Source organism: Camellia sinensis, chromosome 7 (assembly GCF_055761805.1).
Source record: "Camellia sinensis isolate YWXY chromosome 7, ASM5576180v1, whole genome shotgun sequence".
In the NCBI taxonomy this organism is placed as follows: Eukaryota; Viridiplantae; Streptophyta; class Magnoliopsida; order Ericales; family Theaceae; genus Camellia; species Camellia sinensis.
The window spans coordinates 195,855,106-195,876,169 of NC_138967.1; the positions used below are offsets into that span (position 1 = coordinate 195,855,106).

At 36.3% G+C, this 21,064-nt stretch overlaps 1 protein-coding gene and 1 long non-coding RNA gene across 3 annotated transcripts; one reads left to right on the forward strand and one right to left on the reverse strand.

The window, feature by feature from the left end:
* Positions 1 to 501: 501 nt before the first annotated feature.
* On the reverse strand, positions 502 to 7,919 carry LOC114284313 (uncharacterized). Of its 2 annotated transcripts, none has more exons than XR_014336665.1 (4): positions 7,531 to 7,919; positions 6,412 to 6,550; positions 1,519 to 6,336; positions 502 to 1,439 (listed from the first exon to the last, which is right to left on the reverse strand). It is a non-coding gene; the product is annotated as an uncharacterized LOC114284313 (long non-coding RNA). The 2 variants fall into 2 exon arrangements; XR_003636849.2 differs by having other exon boundaries at positions 5,025 to 6,336; positions 7,531 to 7,910.
* Positions 7,920 to 9,562: 1,643 nt separating this feature from the next.
* Positions 9,563 to 19,904, forward strand: LOC114284310 (heat shock protein 70 (Hsp 70) family protein). The gene is made up of 14 exons (XM_028227209.2): positions 9,563 to 10,797; positions 11,941 to 12,173; positions 13,789 to 13,948; positions 14,332 to 14,577; positions 14,695 to 14,831; positions 14,955 to 15,294; positions 15,401 to 15,562; positions 16,139 to 16,210; positions 16,345 to 16,445; positions 16,528 to 16,597; positions 17,569 to 17,622; positions 17,734 to 17,795; positions 19,207 to 19,279; positions 19,381 to 19,904. Exons 1-14 carry the CDS (start codon positions 10,039 to 10,041, stop codon positions 19,588 to 19,590), a joined length of 2,679 nt encoding a protein of 892 aa, XP_028083010.2. The 5' UTR covers positions 9,563 to 10,038; the 3' UTR covers positions 19,591 to 19,904.
* The last annotated feature ends 1,160 nt before the right edge of the window (positions 19,905 to 21,064 follow it).

A 21,064-nucleotide genomic window follows, 5' to 3' on the forward strand; every position in this document is an offset into this window, starting at 1 on the left:
GGAAGAATGATGCTTGGGAGTTGGAATTTACAAGCTAAAGACTGGTTTAACACTTGTTGAAATTTTAAAAAAAATTTACAAGTTAAAGTTAAGTCGAGGTCATGCTAAAGGAATGATGGTTTAACACTTGTTGAAATTTTAAGAAAAAATTTACAAGTTGAAGTTAAGCCAAGATTATGTTGAAAGAAGTATCTACGTACTTGTCGAGATTACCATATTGCCAAGACCTGGAAGATATTTGTAGATAGAAGTCTTGTTAAATAAAAGTAAAGTGGCAGGTTTTATATAGCATTTGTGAAAATATTTTTTACAATGTTTTCAAGTGATTAAGCCAAGGCCGAGATAAGGAAGATTGGAAGTTTTGTCCGAGGTATGTTAATCCTAGGAGACTATACAAGAAAGGCATAAACTAAAGACATGCAAAATATTCTAAGTATGAAAACAGTAAAGCATACAAACATACAATCACATTGAAAGAAGAAATTAGAGAATGCATTCAGATAAGGAAATAAGACACTTCGACTTGACATTGAAGAACAATTGTTGAGATTACAAAAAGGCACATCGGCCAAATAAAGAGCTAAACATTGTTCAAAAAGAAAAAAGTACTAAGTACAGCGGAAAAGCTTCAAGATTAGACTATTCGGCATCATCAGCTGGATCGGTTTGGGGCTTGGAAGACATCTGAGAACTCTTTTCGGCAGCCTTCTCAGCCATGAGCTCAGCATCGATCTCTTGGAGAGTTTGGTCGATGCTCTTCTCGGCAATAGGCGCGTCAAATGATGTCTTCTCAAGGGTGGCATCTTTTGAGACCTCGCCCGCCTCATCCTGAGTCAAGCCCAAGACTTGCTCATTTAGAGTTGGGGACTTGGCCCCAACATCCACAACCTTCTCGGATTTTTCGGCCTTAGCTTCCTTCTCGGACTCAGCCTCTCCTCGGACTGGCTTGGAGAGAGAGGAAATGGTAGGACGAGGTTGCTGGAATTCTTGAGATGAGAGTTCTCGGGGATAGCCAACTCCTTCAAAGCAGCCATCCAACCAAGGGTGAAACCCTTGTTGCATGCCTACTTTACTTGTTTCTTATAGTCTTCTTTGACGTCTGCTGCCTCCTCAGCATACGCCTTCTCATCTACCATTTTGATCTCGGCGTCCTTTGTGGCCAAGGCAACAATGAGCTTGGCTTAGGCCTTGGCAGTCTTCGCTTCGGCCTCTTTTTTTTCAGCTTCAAGGACCTTAACAATGGCCTCAGTAGTGCCTGCTCTCTCCTCGGCCTCGTCTTGGGCTTGTTTTGCTACCTTGGCCTGATCTGCTAAAGTCTTCATCTTAGCCTCGACCTTATTTATGGTCTTGAGCAAGCCAGCAGCCTCCTTCGTCTTGCGAGCCAACTCCTTCTTAATTTCAAAGGCCTGCATTGCGAAGGAGTGGGCTTGCTGGATTGCCTAGAAGAAAGGGAAAAAACAAAGTTAGTAAAACTCTAAGTATGGAAGAAATAAAAAATGCCAAGTCTTAGGGGCTTACTTGTACGGAGTGTTACAACTGCAGAGCAAAATTTTGGTATTCGCTGACCTTGGCGTTGCGCTCGAGGTCTTTTGGAAAGAGCAAGGCAGTAAAGAGGGCAATGCTGACTTCAATGTCAGTCGCGCTATCGCCAACTCTGACTGGCTTGTCCTCAATGGTGATTAGAGGGGCCCAGGGGACATCAAATTTCATGGACGCCGAGGTTGTCGCAGACTCTGACCTTGGCTTCTTTGACCGGGTTGATTCAGAGAGAGCAACCTCGGTGGTCCTCTTCTCGGCGGCGGGGGTACTTTTTTCCGCCTCAGCTATTTTGGAGATTGGCAAGGTGTCCTCAGAGTCGATCTGAGTTACCGTTGCCTTAGGTTGGGCTTTCTTTAGTCTTTTTGGCTTTGGCTTTGGCTTTGGCTGAGACTGGGACGGTGAAGGTTGTACGGTGACAGTGTCGGGGATGTCGGCTAGAAGGTCGTCTGCTACAGCCTTCTTACGACCCATCTCGACAGCAGCTACAATATAACATTAGCGTTTGCGCTGAGAAGGTGGGATTAGTTGTGGAGCCGAGGTTGATGGCTGTTTTGCTGGATCAGAGGTTGATCCCTGATCTGGCCGAGGTGATGAAGTTGTAGCAGGAGTTGTTGCTGAATGAGGAGACTTGCTTTTTCTCGGGATGTCGGGTAGTGCCGATTTGTAAGTTGGGGTGTAGTTGAGCAGCAAAGGAGCTTTTTGTTGCTCAACTGGCAGACCCAACAACTTCTTAAAATCCTTACTGTGATAGAAGTTTTTGCGGAAGTCCTTTGGAGGTTGAGGAAGAACTTCAAAATAAAACATACATACGTTAGAATATACAAGAATATCAAAGTAAGAAAGATTTGAAAGCAAGTAAAGGTAACACTTGGCTCTTACCATCCCCCTCTCTAAACAATGTACGACTTAGAGGGTAGAGGTGAAGGTCATCATCTGGAAGGAACTCCCAATTGCCCAAGACGATGAAGTAATCGTTCCCGGTGCCCTTGTTGGAATTAGGGAGGTTGGCGATGAGTTTGTATGCTATCGACCTCGGCTTAAGGTAGCAAATGTAGCATTTTTCTGACTTAAGTCCACACATGGTGTAGCAGTGCTGGATGTCGGCTAGAGTCACCCTAGCATTTTCTCGGCTAGCTAAGGCGATAATACCGTTGATGACTCTGTAAGAATTAATGGCTAATTGCATTGGATTGAGTTTATAATAGTGAAGGAATTCTCAGAAAAGGATATCGAGATGGAGCCTAAGTCCACACTTTACGAAGGCTACAACTGGAAAAGGCATAGAGTCGTCCTTGGGCATGATGAAGTCCTCTTCCCCAGCCAACCTGAGGTGAACATCGGCAGGGATTACGAACTCCTGCCTGAAATATTCTAGCTTAATTGGGGTGTCTACATTCCACCTCCACATACCCATGACGTCGGCTTGAGGGTAAAGTGTTAGATTGCAAAAGGAAGTGTTTTGCTAGGGTTTAAAGGACCTTGGCAAAACCTAAACGAATGCTGGGGCAAGGGTTTTTGAGGATCTAAAGGGAATTTGTTTCAATTTTTCCTAAAGTTTGTAAGTTCTAGAACAAGTCCCAAACCTAAGGCTACAGAAACAAGGATTGAAGACAAGAATCTGGAGAACACAACAGAAAACAAAGACAAGGATATGATTCAGACTCAAGAAGACAAACAAGAAATCAAAGAACAACGAATAAGTTTTTGTAGGTGTGTAAGGCCAAGAACAGTGGCAAAGTTAAAGCGAGTGTGTGTGTAATTTATACGTAAAGGTCAAGAATCAAGAACAAGACAAGCACAAAAAATTGCAAAACAAGACATGCTCAAAACATGCAAATGATAAAGCTTGAAACACAGACAGAAACAGGAGTATACGAATGTATTCATCATGGCAAATAAGAAGAGGCAACAGAGTATGGAACTAAAGAGGGGGAAAATAGTAACTCACAGAAGAAAATGAAGCCAGTGTGAAGTTCACAAGAGTCAGACGATGGCAGCAATCAGAGAAGAGCATCAAAAGCTTCGTCGGAGGAGGTGAACGGATTAGTAGCAGAGCTTGAAACAATGGAGGATTTGGGAGTAGAGAGAAAGAACTTGCACAAAAACGGTGGTTAAAAAGTGAAAAGACGGAGAGAGAGGGATGATTTTGATCAAACACGCAGAATGGTAGCAAAAATGGCAATTAGTGTGCCTAGGACAACGTGCTTGTTAGACAGCACACGCAAATGTGATGTGACTTAATGGCGCGTGTCAGGTACGGCTCAGTAGGAGAAAAACGCGTGGCAAAAACGGTTGAAATACTGTGCGTGACAGTTCATACGCGTGTTGAAACTCTTGGAGTTCTTGATTTAATGGAGCAAGACCTCAGCTAGGGGGACGATCTCGGCTGAGAAACTTGAATGAACTTGGTTATTGGTTCTGAAGCATTGATGAAAACAGACTAAGTCTTGGTCGTATTGAGCCAACGAATGATGACCTCGGTAATGAAAGACAACGCAAGCTTAGCCGATGTGCTAAATGGAAAAAACGATATAGGTTCCATCAAATCAAGATGCCGAGGTAATAAAACCTAGGGGGCAGTTGTGGGGACATAATTTTTGAATGACAATACGTGGCCAAGGTGGCACCGAAGTGCCAGCCGAGGTGCCACATGTCCTGGTCATGACGCCGAGATAATCTCGACTAGGTCGAGGTTATCTGCGAAGATACCGAAATCCGGGATAAGCGGATAAGGGACAAGAGTCCTAGAATGAGAGAGGACTTCAGTTTGGGTAAACATAAGACTCTTAGAGAGTTTATTCCAATCTAACTAGGAGTCCAGGATTAGCATTGAGCCAGAGTCCATTGAAGCTAGGCTTCTATTGGGATCAAGTCAATGTTGGCTATAAAAGAGAGGCACCCTCATGGGTCTAAGGTACGCTTTTTGTATTCTGAATAGTGAGTTAAGCACTTTTGCTATCTTTGAGAGATAACTGACTGAATCGTCGGAGTGTCCCTGGTGAACGAACCACCGCCAGAATCTTATCTTTCTGTGGCAGGTCGTTCGAGTTTAATCTATTCTGCCGGTGTTCTCCAGCTGAATACCTGTTTGGCAGTGTGGTCAGAAATCGACACACACATTATATATTAATATAGATAAAAACAGCATATGTGCAAGTATTCACCACACCATTTAAAAAAAAAAAAAAAACCAAATTATTAAGCTAATCCATTACCCATTTTGAGAATGGTGTGATTCAATTTCATTTGATCCCTTTATATTATCTGAATTACAGTAGCGATTGGTAGCTCAAAATAATGAGGCTCGAATGGCCCGAGTTCTTTGTACACCCCCATTTCTTTGTACATCCTATCTATATTTTCACCTATACATTTCATTTCAAATATAAAAAAAAAGAAAAGAAATAAAAGAACAGAGTAGAGAGAGAGAGAGGAGACCCATTAGCGCCGATTGAATTGTTTAGAGAGTAGAGAGAAGAGCCGACCTGTGTGCCGCTGACGAGGCTGCTGCTGCTTCTATGTGTGCCGACAGGTGCTGTTGCTGTTGCTATGTGTGTCAAAAGGTGCTGCCGCTGCTGCTGTGTTTGCCGAGAGGTGCTGTTACTACTCTTACAGGTGGGTGTGATTGCAAGTAATGGATTGATTTTTAGTTAACAAGCTCTGTATGATTTGAAATTAGTTGGTTTTGTTTTTAATTTAGGGTTTCGCATAGGGTGATTAAGAATTAGTGTTTTGATTTGATTAACTCTTTCTGTTTGCACAGGAAAAAAAAAATGAACTCTTTCTCTATCTTCTTTTGCATCTCTTTTCATGCATCTGCTTGTTTTTTTTTTTATTATTTATATATATTTATTTTTGGTTAATCAGATCTAATTTTGATTGTTCATCTATGTTTCGACACTTTAATTGGTTCAGTTGCCTGTGTCATCTATTGCTATAGTGCTAAGTATACTGAACTTCTTGTTGCAAAAATGCTGATTATGATAATTTTTTGTTGCTATAGTGCTAATTTTGCTTGTTTAAAGATGTTTACCTTTTAATTGAAGGGAACCTATTCCTTTTTGGTTATGCACTGTTTATGTTTTATAATATTTTATTTTTTAGTTTCTAAAGAACAATATGGGCACTTTTTAGACAATGGAGGTATGAAGAGGGAGGGAATTCTTCATCGAAGGTTTTACCATGCTTTTAGAGGTGTTTATTTGTTGCAGGAATAATTGAAATAATAGTTTTCTTTAAAACATATGATGTTTATTATTGAAGCAGAGGTGTGACATAGGATCTTATAGGTTTTCCATTTGATGTCTTTTATAAATTGAAAACAAGGAGAACACTGTCCCATGTATCTTATAAAATCCACTGTTGGTGGAGGGTTCCAGGCCATTAATTGTGGCTATTTGATAATATGGTGCTTAGAAACACTTTATTTTTTTTTTATTTTTAAGTTTTGAAATAGAAGTGTAAAAATAAACTTGTAAAGGGATGAAGAATTATAGAAAAACTGTTAAACTTAAATTGAGTTTCTTTGTGTTGTTCTTGTTGTTTTGAACAATTTGTATTGTTTTTGTTTGCTTCCTTATATGTTGGTTGTTGTGTGATAAGAATGTTGGTGGAGGTCATCAGTGTTTTATCTATGCTCATGAATTTCGTTGTCCATCTCACAAAGCCTTGTCCTTAGATCGTTTAATTCTTCTGTTCTTTTAGCTTTTCGAGGTCCAACATTGGAACAGATTGTCAAGCTAGTGTCGTCATCATCCTCATCTGTGAATTTGAAATATTACAGTGTTCCTTATGATTCTACAATGCACAAGAATTAGTTAATCAAATCACTGAAATAGCTATAAAAGACCTAATTGTATAATAAATACTTACCTATTTCGATGGGCAAACAAAGAACAAACGTCCTTGGTTTCCATTCTCATTCATGCCGCAGTTCTCCCACAATCACTTAATTTTGGTTTTAATCTTCTGTTGCTATTATTAGTAGAAGAAGAATCCATAGTTCTCTAATCTGCATACATAATACTAAAGCCATTTCAAAACCATAATTTCATCTAAATTGTTACGCTTTCTAAGCCATAAAATGCATAAGCCTATATTAGATTTCAAGATTTCAACACAGATTTATAATTTTACAGATGTATGAACTAAAAATCCAAAAATCTAAATGTCAACACAAATTTCAAACGGCTGAAGTGCACCTTCTCTGAAGTACACAAAATGTTTGTAAGGATTTGGAAAGGGATTCATATATACCCTCTTTGAGTTCTTATAGCATGTTACATCAATAATTTTTCTAGAATCAAGCTTTTAAAAATAATGAACCCAACAAGCTAACAATTCCAATCCATAATGTCCTTTTTCATGGGATTTTAGGAGTCCAAACCATAGAAAAGTTTATGGTATAGAAGTGGAAAATTTGTTTGAAAACTACCAATTTCATGCATACTTTGAAGATGACAAGAGAAACATTAGTAAGCATATACAAGCCCCAACATCCTTGACATTTCATCTAATAAACAAATTGAAAAGAAAGTTACAAAGTTTCAATTGAATGCAATAATAAAAGAAATTTATCCACAAATCTATTTGGAGCATTTCATCAAAAGATATGTGAGCATGTTCAAATTTGGTGAAGGATTTTGGTAGTCAAATAGTAGTTCAAAAGTAGCAAATTCAGGAAAATAAAGGTGGTGTAATTCATAATATAATTGTTTTATGTTGAATTTCGTTCACATTAAGACACTAAAAATTAAAAAAAAAAAAAGGAAAAAAAGAAAAGAATAAAGTGAAAGCAAAATTGAAGGCAAATCCCAAACCCTAACACAGAGGATATATATTCACCAGCAAACACATCACAAATTGAATGCAAATCCCAAACCCTAACACAAATTGAAAGCAAAATCCAAACCCAAACAGTCACAATCAACTAATTTCTACAAAAATTGAACCCCAACCTCTCATTCCCTAGTTTTGCGATTTTAGGTTTACCTCAAATTCCTTTTCTTTTCATAAATAATGAGGATTTTCTGGCGGCGGTAGGTGAGGAGTTGTTGAAATCTGTAAATCGTTGTCCGTCGTTCGTTGTCTCAGGCCATCATTCGTCCTCATTTGTTGTGGTTCGTTATGCTTCGTCGTCATTCCCGCAATCAGCGACCGATCAGAAGGTTTGATAGAGATGAGAAGGATAAGAGAGATCTAGGGAATGAGAGGGATGAAGGAATACAGATGTGGGGAATGAGAGCGATAAGGGAACAGAGAGAGTATTTTTTGTATTGCTTATAGACAATAGAAGAAAGGAGAGGAAAGGACAACAGAGTAAAGAGATAGGGAAGAGAGAGAAAAAAGTGATTTTCAGGCTATTTCGAGCCACCCCTTTGAGCTACGAAGTAATTTTGTTTGAATTATAATGAACTATTATTGATTTGCTACAATCAATGGTTATCGATTTCTTAAAACGAGAATTAAATAATTTTTTAAACAGATTACCGTTACAATGTTGTTATACACGGTGAAATTTGAACAACTTCAATGGTAAAATTACTTTCTTGCAAATTTATTACTTAAAAAAATTATTTATATGGGTTTGTTTGGAATGTGTGTTGGATTTTTGACTTTTTAGTTATTTTAGCGTAAGGTTAAAAAGCCTCGTTTAAGATGAGTTTTTTGATTTTTTTGACTTTTATGAGAGAAAAAATGTAATAATTATAGGTTGGATGTGATATTTTGTCTTATTGTGCTAAAAAGCCTATTTTGTTTTTTTGTGACTATTTTAGCCAAAAAGCCTAAGACTTTTTCTTCCCAAACGAGCTCTATATAAAATTACTTTATTTCAAATTTATTACTTAAAAAAATTATATATATATATATATATATATATATACATATAGAAAAGTCATTCCAAATAATCTTATTTAATTTTGAGTTAAAAAAATACTTATTTAGTTGTTTCTAAATAAGGCTTAGCTCCGGTTGTTTGGGGTTATAGAGAGGGGATTGAGATTAATAGTGAGGTGAGATCGACTATATGTCATGTTTGTTTTGAGAGATGGAGAGAAGATTTCTAATCTCTTGGTATTATGATAGGCCTTGAAAGGGGGATTGAGATAAAGGAAGTGAAGATGGTATTAGAATTTTAGTCCGGAAGACTATTTTTTTTTAATTTTTTTTAATTTTTAATTTTTTACATGTTAGGCATTTTCTTTTAAACATTAATTTTTAATTTTTTGTATTTTTTGGTAAGTAAAAATCATTATTTTATTTGTTTTATTTTTTTTGGAATTTTTTTTATTTTTATTTTTTACATGTTGGACATTTTTTTTTAACATTAATGTTTAATATTTTTGTATTTTTTTATTTGTTTTATTATTTTATATTTATTTTATATAAAAATAATTTAGCAATCCTTACACGAACAACTATCATCAAAACAAATACAATTTTACTTATTCCCTTCACTATCAATGCCCTCACTATTAATCCTTTCATTATGAATCTTCTTCATTCTACCTCTGAAAACAAATGAGGCCTTAAATCATGCGATTTAAATTAATCCAATCTATTTATTTATTTATTTTGAGGTCACGATTTTCTCCTGTTTAAATTGGATTCGACGGTGCAACATGCTCTAATTAGTATATCAACACTAGTTATGACATTATTATTAATCCCACTCATTATACAAATTACAAATACTAAAAACTTCTTAAATTATGTCACATCATCAATTATTACACTACTTGATACACTAATGGATACATATAACATTATTCAATTAGATTAGATGGTACTGTGGGCTCTCTGTGAGTTAATCATAGAATTCATATTGATAATCTAAACTATTTAATGTATAAAACTCATCAAGTATTTTATTCTTATAAAAATTACGTTTATCAAATATTAATAATTACTTGATTATATTATATTTATGCCAATAATAATTTTAATTTTTAAAATAAATTATTGACATAAATGTAACTAATATAATTTGTTACAAAAATAAAATAATTGATGAACTTTTTGTATATTGAACGACCGTGGTGAGAGAACGGAAATCCAACGGCACACTCCGATTGGGATAGCCAACTGCGAGAGGAGCTTGACGTGTTGACTGGGGGATGTTCACCTGGAACCTTCAAAGTTGAGGCTTCTATAAAGATCTACGACAACACACAACACAACACACAAGGCCTTACACTAATCGCCACGTGTACATTCTGCATACGTGGCTTCAATTTATTCGTCAGCTCAGTCCACGTAGATCTCCCACAACCGCACTTTATAAAACCCAACCTCTCTCCTGACTTTCATTTCTCAGACACAAATTTTCCCACCTGTTGACAGAACCCCTGCTTTCTCAGCGAATTTTCCCGGAAAGTAGAGATCAATGCATGTCAGCGATAATTCGTGATTACACAGGGGCTTCATTGATGCTCTTCAGACGAAGCTCTGAAAAGTAGGTGGTAGGGTTTGGATTCATTTGATTCCGATCCAGAAAAAATGTCATCGATCTTCTTCAGGTTAGGGTTACTACTCTCGATCCTCTTCTTTGTTGCGAAACCGTCCGAATCAGCGGTTTTCAGTGTAGATCTAGGCTCAGAATGGTTGAAAGTCGCCGCGGTGAATCTGAAACCAGGACAAAGTCCAATCTCGGTCGCGATTAACGAAATGTCGAAGCGAAAATCGCCGGCATTGGTCGCATTTCAAGGCGGCAACCGCTTGATCGGCGAAGAAGCTGCCGGACTCGTGGCGAGGTATCCCGATAAAGTATATTCAAATCTTCGAGATTTGATAGGAAAGCCCTATGATTATGTGAAGAAATTTCTCGATTCAATGTATTTGCCATTTGATGTTGTGGAAGATCCGAGAGGCGGTGCTGGGATTAGGGTTGATGGTGGTGCAATTTATTCGCCGGGGGAATTGGTGGCGATGGTATTGGGTTATGCTTTGCATTTGGCAGAGTTTCATTCCAAGGTTCCGATTAAGGACGCCGTGATTACAGTGCCACCATACTTCGGGCAGGTAGAGAGGAAGGGTTTGCTTCAGGCGGCTCAGTTGGCTGGGATTAATGTGCTTTCGCTGATCAATGAGCACTCGGGTGCGGCGTTGCAGTATGGGATTGATAAGGATTTCTCGAATGAGTCAAGGCATGTTATATTCTATGATATGGGTTCGAGTAGTACTTATGCTGCTCTTGTGTATTTCTCTGCGTATAATGCGAAGGAGTATGGGAAGACTGTCTCTGTCAACCAATTTCAGGTAATTCTGAGAATGTGTTACTGCTAATTTAGTTAATTATACACATGATGCACATATGAATTTCGGGAAATTATAAGTTGTTTAGCTTATCTGACTGAAAATTGGGTGTGCTAGCTATAATTCTTTACTATTGATTGGCCAATTTACAAATGGTTTAGTGTTTAAAACTCGAATCAGGGCATTTGGCTTAGTGGTTGTATAACACACAAATGAGGTCTTGGGTTCAACTTCTATGGAGAGGAGTTTGTACCCTTTGTGATGGTTTATTTTTTTCGCCCATTATGGTAGTTGTTGGGCTTAGCTTGGTGGGCTTGGTTTATTAGTTGTGTTAGGTTTGTTGACTTTCTAGCTATTGTGGGCTAGTAGTCTGTTTGATAATGTAATTATTTATTATATTTGTAATTACTCTCCTATCTATTGACAAAAAAAAAAAAAAAAAAATTGTGTAAAACTCAAGCAATTAACCTTTAGCTTTTGGGTTTGAACCTGAGGGCAGTTGAAGTAATGCCAAAAGTTAAGTCTTACCCAAATTACACCCACCAAACCCATCCAATGGAGTAATTATCTTGTTTTCCTAGAATTCTATGTTGGTTGTGTGCTGCCCAATAGCAGGCTGAATGGTTACATGACCTGAAAAACAAAGAACATGGTGGAGAAATTGCAAAATATTATTGGATAGGCACATGGCGTTCCTGGAAGACTCGCCAATGGGACTAAATTGGTTGTGCTTTTTTATTGATTGGCCAATGTCAATGCGAACCTGTGTTTATTTTTGATATTCTCGGTAAGTTGTACAAAATCTATATTGTTCATATTTGTAAGTAATGCATGGTGGTTGTAAATTTAATCTGTTAATTGATGCTTTTCAGTATAAGTTTAGAATGGGTACTTTGCACTGGTTTATATCTTTTGGTATTGGCTAAATCAGTTACTATTTGTTTATGTTGCAGTGTATTTTTAATTAGTTTCATTTCATAGCAAGAATTTTGGATTAGTAGGATCCTCATACCACATGTCATTTTTATACAAAAGACTATGCATTTCTGTTTAAGCTACAGAGTTGTAAAAATGCTTGATGGCAGTTGACTAAGCTTGCAATTCTGTACATGCCAGCTAGTTAGTTAACCTTTGAAATTGTTGCAGGTCAAGGATGTTAGATGGGACCCACAACTTGGGGGTCAGGATATGGAATTAAGGTTGGTGGAGTACTTTGCGGATGAGTTCAATAAACAACTTGGAAACGGGGTAGATGTGAGGACATCCCCTAAGGCGATGGCAAAGTTGAAGAAACAAGTTAAACGCACAAAAGATATTCTAAGTGCAAACACAATGGCTCCAATTTCAGTTGAATCTCTTTATGATGATCGTGACTTTAGGTATGTTTAATTAAATGGGCATTCTTCATTCTTTACTGCCTTTGATGTGAATTTTCAGAAATTTCCAGGCTGCAGTGCTGGAGTGAAGCTTCTTCTAAAAGTAACTTCATTCCTTTCTGTCTCCTTGAAATAAAAAAATGTGTCCTTAGAGACACCCAATAAATTTGAAATTAACGTGGATAGAAAAAGTTAAAAGAAGGTGAATTAGGGAACAAAGTGGACTGAATTTAGAGTATAAAGTACACTGTTTCATCATGCATTTAGTTTATGTTGTAGCCTTAATTTAGAAATTAGAAGAATCCATGGTACATATGGAAGAATGGTGTATCTGTTTATATCTGCCTCTTAGAAACTTCTTGTGGGAATAGGAGAATGCGTGCTATGCCATTGACCCAATGTGCCTTAACTCTGTATTTGGGATGGGTGGTTTTGGCAGGTGTAGGTTTAGGTTCCTACAGGAAGTCCACAACTTTGATGCAGCATTTTTTTTTTTTTTTTTGATCAACAACAAAAGCTTTATTGATAAAACAAAAAAGAAAAGAGCATAAGGCATCCTATTACAATAGGACAATGAGAATGCAAACACAAAAATAACCCGTAACAAGCTAAACACGGGCAAAAGACTACATAGCACACACTGCCACCCAGTCGCTAGCTAACAAAAAAATGGAACTCCCTTAAGAGAAAAGCTACAACTTTGATGCAGTATGAGAAAAGCTAGATTTTTGTACATCATGCAGTGATAGAAAGGTGAAAGCTCCAAATGAGTAGTTGCACAGTTGCACTGCATTTTTGTATCTAGATTCTTTACCATCAAATGTTTGAGACAATACTTAACCCTTTCAATTTATATGTTTGAGTTTTGAAATCTATGAAGAACTAGGAGCGTTTATTATTTGTGTGACTTCACATTTTGGAACACCTGAATACCCTATTTTTAAATTTCGTTTATTTATCTTTATTAACATCATGTTGTATCTCAAAAGCTGTTTATTCTAACAAATAGCAACGATTTGATGGTGAGAACCATGAAATATCCAGGGTCTTCCAATTGCTACAATGTGCTTTAGTTAGATGGTCTGTGCAGGAGTGGCTTTGTGGTGATTGAACTAAGATGGTTAAGGTTTTAGGATGTCAAATATATATATATATATATATATATAGAGAGAGAGAGAGAGAGAGGCTTTTATTTAGGAAACTAGACCTTTCAATCAATTATCATGTGTGAGAGATGCGCTGTTTCTGTTGCTGACAGATATAGGTCAGGGCTTGGTTGCTTGCTGTGTTTGGATTCTGCATTTGAGGGAAAGGGAAATGAAAATGGAATTACTTGAACATACTATTTTTGATAGGTGACTAATGAAAAAAAATAGGTTTTTTGACAAGCATACATATATATATATATATATGTATATTTTCCTCCATTTTCCTAATCCAACCAAAAACAAGAAAAAATTTAGCCTGTACTTAATTTTTATTTCCACTCACATTTCAAGATCCAAACAAAGTCTTGCAATATTTCTATAATGTATTTTGAGTATTGTAGTGTGCATTTGATTGTTTAAATGAACATAACCAGCTTATCTGATATTTCTCTCTTACTGTTTCTTACCAGGAGTACGATTACTCGTGAGAAGTTTGAGGAGCTCTGCAATGATCTTTGGGAGAAATCTCTTTTTCCTCTTAAAGAAGTGCTTAAAAATTCTGGTTTGAAGATTGATGAGATATACGCGGTGGAGTTGATTGGAGGTGCCACTCGAGTGCCAAAACTACAGGTCTACCTTCTTTCCCTTGCAAGTTGCAACTAACATGATCTAGAAGCTGCATTATTGCATTTTGTAGTGTGGAAGCAAATATTAGAAGTGCTTGGTAATATCCTGATTTAGTGAGTGTTAGTTTTGTAGTTTCTACTATAGACTCCAAGATTAGTACCCAAGACTTCACAAGAGCATTTTCAATTAACCATGGATGATTGCATGTTATTGATTATGTGCAACCGTGACTGATACCATTATATTAGGTTGCTTTATCACTGCCTCAATTGGCTTTACGAATGTGGCCATACGAACGTTATCAATATATCAGCACTTTTGTCTCTTAAAGCCCCAACTGATGATTGATGGTTATGAAATTAATTTTTACTTCCTCTGTTTTATAGGCTAAGATCCAAGAATTCATTGGGAGGAAAGATCTGGACAAACACTTGGATGCTGACGAAGCTATTGTTCTTGGTGCTGCATTACGTGCAGCGAATTTAAGTGATGGAATCAAATTGAATCGTAAGCTAGGGATGGTTGATGGTTCTTCATATGGATTTGTCATCGAGCTTAATGGTCCTGATCTTCTAAAAGATGAAAGCACTAGACAGGTGCTTGTGCAAAGAATGAAAAAACTACCCAGTAAGGTAAATCACATAGAAATCAAAATCTATTCCACTGGAGATGATTAAGCATAGAATCAAAATTTTAAGAAATTTTGTGTGGTCTACTTTTCACTGATCACATGTTTACTTGGCTGACAGATGTTTAGATCCATCATACACAATAAAGACTTTGAAGTTTCACTTGCCTATGAGAGTGAAGACCTATTACCACCTGGTGCTCCTTCGCCCATATTTGCTCAGTATGCCGTGTCTGGTCTGACTGATGCTAGTGAAAAGTGAGGCCTAGTAACTAATTTCTGAAACATATGTTGATTTCGGTTGTGGTGTTATACTTTGATAAAGTCATGGACTATTCTTCCTGTTTCATTTGATTTTTCTTATCTTGTTTTGTTTTCTAGGTATGCATCACGTAATCTTTCTTCACCCATCAAGGCCAATCTACATTTCTCTCTCAGTAGTAGTGGGATATTTTCTTTGGATAGAGCAGATGCTGTTGTTGAAATATCCGAATGGATAGAAGTTCCCAAAAAGAATCTTACCGTGGAGAACTCAACTTCTGCTTCACCCAACATATCAGTTGAAGGTGGTCCCGGGAACACTTCAGAAGACAGCGGTGACAGCTTGAAGACAGACGGTGGAACTAATAATGCATCCAACTCCAGTGAAAATGATCAAAGCACTACTGATCTTGGTACAGAGAAAAAACTGAAGAAGAGGACTTTTAGAGTTCCACTCAAGGTGCGAACTAATTAAATAACTTCAAAACCTATCTAACTTCAAGGTTTTATTGGATTTACTTAAAACAGTTTTCGATCCTAATCATTCATTTCGCACTTGTTTCTAGATTATTGAGAAGGTGGTGGGACCTGGAATGTCTCTTTCCAAAGAAGCGTTTCTCGAAGCTAAAGAAAAGCTGGAAGCACTGAATATAAAGGATGCAGAGCGAAAAAGAACTGCAGAGTTAAAAAATAATCTCGAAGGATACATATATGCCACTAGAGAAAAGGTATGAAGTGCATTGGATAATCTGACCTAGTATTTGCTAACATGAATTTTACCAAATCATTGTTTCTGTTTTCACCTACTTATTTTTGAGTATTTGGAATATTTAGTGACTATTATACTGGAGTAGTCCTGCTAACATTTTAGTACTTTTCTTTCTTTTTTGTATGAACATTTTTCTGCATATGTAGTTCAATCCAATGTTCAAGCCTTTAAGAGGTTTCCATTTATTATCTTAATTTCCTCTCAGGACCTCTTATTTGTTATATATGGCACTGTCCATTGCATTGTTTTGTCCTTTGTGTGTGTGTGTGTGGGGTTCTGCAGGATCTGTTTTTACTATTTTTTTTTTGGCTTTTGCTTTGAAGTTGGTTTGTGAATTGGTTTACTGTGCCGTCTGGTGTTATTGCTTTTGTCTCTATGATAACAGTGAAAATATGTTTATCAAGCGTTATTTCTTTCTTGTGTTTCCCTCCTTTTCTTTTGCTGTTGTTTTCCCCATTTTATAATTGCTTATTGCTTGCTTGTGTTAATTTTCAATGTAATGTGAATTACTATTTATTTTTATTTTTTTTATCAGCTTGAATCAGAGGAATATGAAAAAATTTCTTCCAGCCAGGAACGCCAATCATTCATTGAAAAACTTGATGAGGTTTTTTCTGTTGGCTCTCTTTCTTCCCCAACCCCCCCACCCCTCTTCTTATCTTTTGTTTCATTTTATCCAGCAAGGCTTTGTCATATTGTTCCTACTTAGGTTTTTGAATTGGAAATCTTGCACTGTTTCAGGTGCAGGAATGGTTGTACACTGATGGTGAAGATGCTTCTGCCACTAAGTTTGAAGAACGTTTAGATTCATTAAAATCTAATGGCGACCCCATTTTTTTCAGGTCTGTCCCGATGTCCAATTCTTGTATTGTAGAAAGGTTTTAGTCTTGAAGTTGGATAGCTTATTACAGAAAGTTGATGCAGATTTAATGAGCTTACTGCACGACCAGCAGCATGTGAACTTGCTCAGAAATACCTTGGTGAACTGCAACAGGTAAATAAGATGGTTGATAGTTGTGAATGAACTTAACACCTTTTGATGTTTGGTAGTTGAACCTCTGTTTAGCTTTGATGATTTATGTTGGATGTGTGATGGAAATGAAAGTGGTTCCAAAATGAGAAGATAAATCAATAAAGAATTAAAACCTATCAAGTGGGTTGCCTTTGTATGAATAAAGTAGAAATTTGATTATTAAAACCAATGATGTGAAGAAACTAAATGGTTGTCTATCCAAGATTTTGGTGTTAATAGATTCTTCGGAGCTTAATTTAATTATTGATCTCTAAGAGGCACAAACAAATTTAAGGTGTGTTGTGTCTGTGTTGGACACTGTCCGGCACCTGTTGGACATACATCCAACGTGTCTTGTTATTATTATTATTATTTAAAAATAAATTAGAATCTAACACGTATCGAATGTTTTTTTGAAGAAAATAACTTGGGATACTATGATAAAATAAAAATAATGTGAATATATATATATATCAATCCCAACACCTTTAGACTTTTTACTTGCTAGAATTCTAAAGACCGTCAATTTATTTATGAATAGAATTTTTCAAAATAGATATTACGGCTTTTTGTTCATACTTCTTTTTTCAATATTTTAAATGTCGTAAATGATTTCTTACTGTTTTTATATTTTGGAAGAGATGAAACCCATGTGACCTAGGGAGCTCTGCGAATTTTTCTGCAAAAACATGTACTGTCTTTTTGCTGGTCAAAGATATTTGTCACTTGGAAATTTCACCCGCATTTCTTGCACACTAAACTATTTTTATTTTCTTGGCATGTTAAAGTGTATTGATTTCATGGGATCCTACATGCAAAAGCTTTGTTGTTTTTGGGAAGAAAACTGCATGTTCTGTTATTGTTGATGTGCTATATGCTTTGCATTAGTTTTGGGACAGTTTATAGAGCATTGACCTTTTCTTTTCTTTTAATTTGCTATTGAGCATCTGCAGATTGTACATGGATGGGAGGCTAAATCATGGCTTCCGAAAGAGAGAATGGACAAGGTGCTTTGATCATGTTTGAACTGTCTGTTTATTCTTGTAAAAAAAATTCTGTTTCTTCCTGTTTGCAATGGCAAAACTCAAATCTCTTACCTACAATGCCTGGATATTCAGGTTCTGAAGGATGCTGAAAATTTTAAGAAATGGTTGGCTGAGAAAGAGGCTGAGCAGAAGAAGTAAGTTCTCTTCTTGTGTGCACGGTTGTGCACTCTGGCATTTCTAAACATATTATATTGTTATTTTTTTTGAAAATTTTAACTAGGACACATCACTAGCATATTTATATTAATGCTGTGTTTGGATTTTGGATTTCTGGACGGAAAAGAAATGGGAAGGGTAAGGTTTAAAAAAAACAAAGAAGCTTCTATTTCATTCACTTTTCCCTTTTCATTTCTTTTTCCTTCACAAATTTCTCGACTTTTAAACTTTTACCTTCCCTTTTTTTTTTCCTCCACAGATTCAAGATCTAAACACAAACTAGAAGTTCTGATATAATTTGAAGTTGGTTTCTTCTTGAATTTCTACAGTGGCCAATCATTTCTATAACTTTTAGTGCTCAGACCAAGTTTAGTGGAATGTGTTTCAAGTTAGTGTTAATGAAGGGTCCCCTAGGGGTCATCCAAGCAGCTTAAGTTGCATTCCCCAATAAAGAGGCTCAAGGTGGAGTCTCCTTAAATTACACCCTATGTTATCTGGAATGTGGAACGGGAACACATGCTCTAAAATGTGGTACGATAAGGGTAGACTTGTATATATTATATTGAAGAATTTAAGGTACTGCTAGAGTAATTTTTTTTTAACTATTAGATATCCAATAAAATGTAATATTTTCTATGAACATTATGACCCGTTTTTTGATTTTTTTTCTTGTCAAAACTTGACTCACCTTAAATTTTAGTTTATTATATTTGAAATTTTTTTCCTCATAAGGTAACATTTAAAGACATATGTTGAAAAAACTTTTGGGATTGCTGTGAATCACTAAATTTATCATTTTGGAATAAAAGGGTTCCATGTTTTGGAACGTGTGTACCAATTGGTAATTCGTTAGGATATTAGCGTTTTCTGGTAACATAGATTACACCTATCAAATAATTTAAGGATGTGTTTCAAGTTGTTTTGGTTTAGCTGAATTGGATCCATCCTTTTCGGTGAGAAATACCATTGGCATTCACCCTATTTATTTTAAGAACATGCTTTGCTTAATGTTTGGATATTAACATCGTCAAATATATGCACATTTTATACTCATTTTTTGGATAGATGCTCTTTCATGCAATGCTCCCAGTTTTTTAAATTTTTTTGAAAGTTTTTTTTTTTTTTCTTTTTCTAGAAGACGTTATCGAGTTGAGAAGAGTGCATGCACTTTTGAGTTACCTCAATGTACATTATAGTTCATGGCCTGTCAGTGAAGCTTTTGTTACTAGGGTTGTTAAGTCGAAGACCCAATTTCACTAGTAACTCACCTACTTAAGTCCTCCATCTTATAGCCAGCCTTGTTTGTGCTATCATTTTTGGGAGCTATGTAGTATATATAGTGCTATAGTCATTCGTAGAACATGTTAAATGACTGGATTTCTTTGACAGGACTTCGCCATTCAGCACTGCTGCATTTACATCTGAGGAAGTATATGAGAAGGTATTCGATCTTCAAGACAAGGTACTAACGGCAGTCCTTTCCTTGAGTAAAAAACTGATTATAACATTTTAGAGTTTTTCGCACCCCCACTATTTTGTTGATAAATTTTGATTGATGTGCAGGTTGCTAGCATCAATAGAATTCCCAAACCAAAACCGAAAGTTGAGAAGCCTGTAAAGAATGAAACAGAGAGCAGCAGCGAGGCTGATGCGAATACTACCTCCTCCGACTCATCTTCTCAGGAGGCAACATCTGAAAATGACCAAACAGATAATGGCTCAACCAATGACAAAGTAGACTCAGAAGCACCTGAAGCACACGATGAATTGTGATTGAAGTGAGTGATATATAGAAAAAATTGATAGAGGGTAAAGCCCATTCTTCAGGTAGACAGACGGGCAGGATGGGTACAATAGGGGTAGGGGAGTGGCAGCAATTTCGACTTTTGAGTGACGGTTTTAATATTTTAGACTTAGCCCATTTTTCAGGAGGCCTGCTTTTCTTGCCATCCTTGGGATTTTTGTGAAATGAACTTTTTTTTTTTTTTTTGTTAATTATGATGGTTGTCACGTGATATAATTCATACCCCCAACATAACTATGGGGCACATAGTGGCTAATTTACCACCCTGGAGATTTTGCTCCTCCACAGTATTATTATTTGAGGTATTTCGTTTTTTAGGGGGAAAAAAAGAAGACGACATAATTACTGTATTTGTCATAATTCAGCTGAACCGATATGAAATCCTGCTATGGGGATTCAATATAAACTCGTTAATGAAAGCTTTTAACTGGGCCTACGATGGAGAACATTTTGGTGTTAAACATTCGATGTGGCAACGGTTAGTCATTTTTTCAAAAAAAAAAAATGGTGTTGCATTTGAAAGTGTCTTGGTGAATGGGACTGTTAAAAACTTTTGATTGATATTTAGTTGTTTTTCCTCGAGTTTAATTCCTAGAATCTGTCACTTGATCAATTTCTTTTTTTTTTTTTTTTTTTGAGGATAGATCGATTCAATAAAGTGCTTTGTAATATAGTCATACACTATCCTCTCATATGTCATTTATGGTAGTTGCCTTTTGGTCAACTATTTTGTCTCACATGGGCAACACTAGTTCAATTGTAAAGATGCATTTTAGGTTACAACTCAATACATATAAATTAAAGTGCAAAAGAATGTATAGAGCATGAATATAAGAATTTGTAATAGTTGGCAGTTTTTTTGTTTTTATTTTTTTCACTTGTTTGATCTCGCCCTCCTCTAACTCTTCTGATCTGTCTAAGGTAAAAAACGAAAAGAAATCATAACGGCCCATATGGGGCTCCAACCTATTAACTTCTACCATGAGAGTTGGAGAGCATAACCACTATTTGCTTCTCGTAACTAAATCTGTTTCCTGCCTAAAATCCTTAGGCCCGACATCTTCTATTTTTTCTAGTTTCACCTATAATCCTCATGAAATTCTGAAAACATTTTATATGTAAAAACAAATGCAGCTGTAACATCTCTAGTGGGTATCCGCACCCACGCATACACCCTTTCATTTTCCTAATAAGATGGGATTTTACTTAATTCATGAACGCTGTATTTGGTTGGAGAATTTGAAGAAGGATTTGAAAAGAAAAAGATAAAAATTAGATAAAATGTAAATAAAATATACGTACATTTCATGTAGTTTCACACACTTTTTCCCTTTTCCTTTCTAAATTCCTCTTCAAATCCCCCAACCAAACACAGCAGAAGTATAGCTTCATAGCAAAATAATCTAAACAATTTAATGCACAATTTATCAAGTAACAATAATA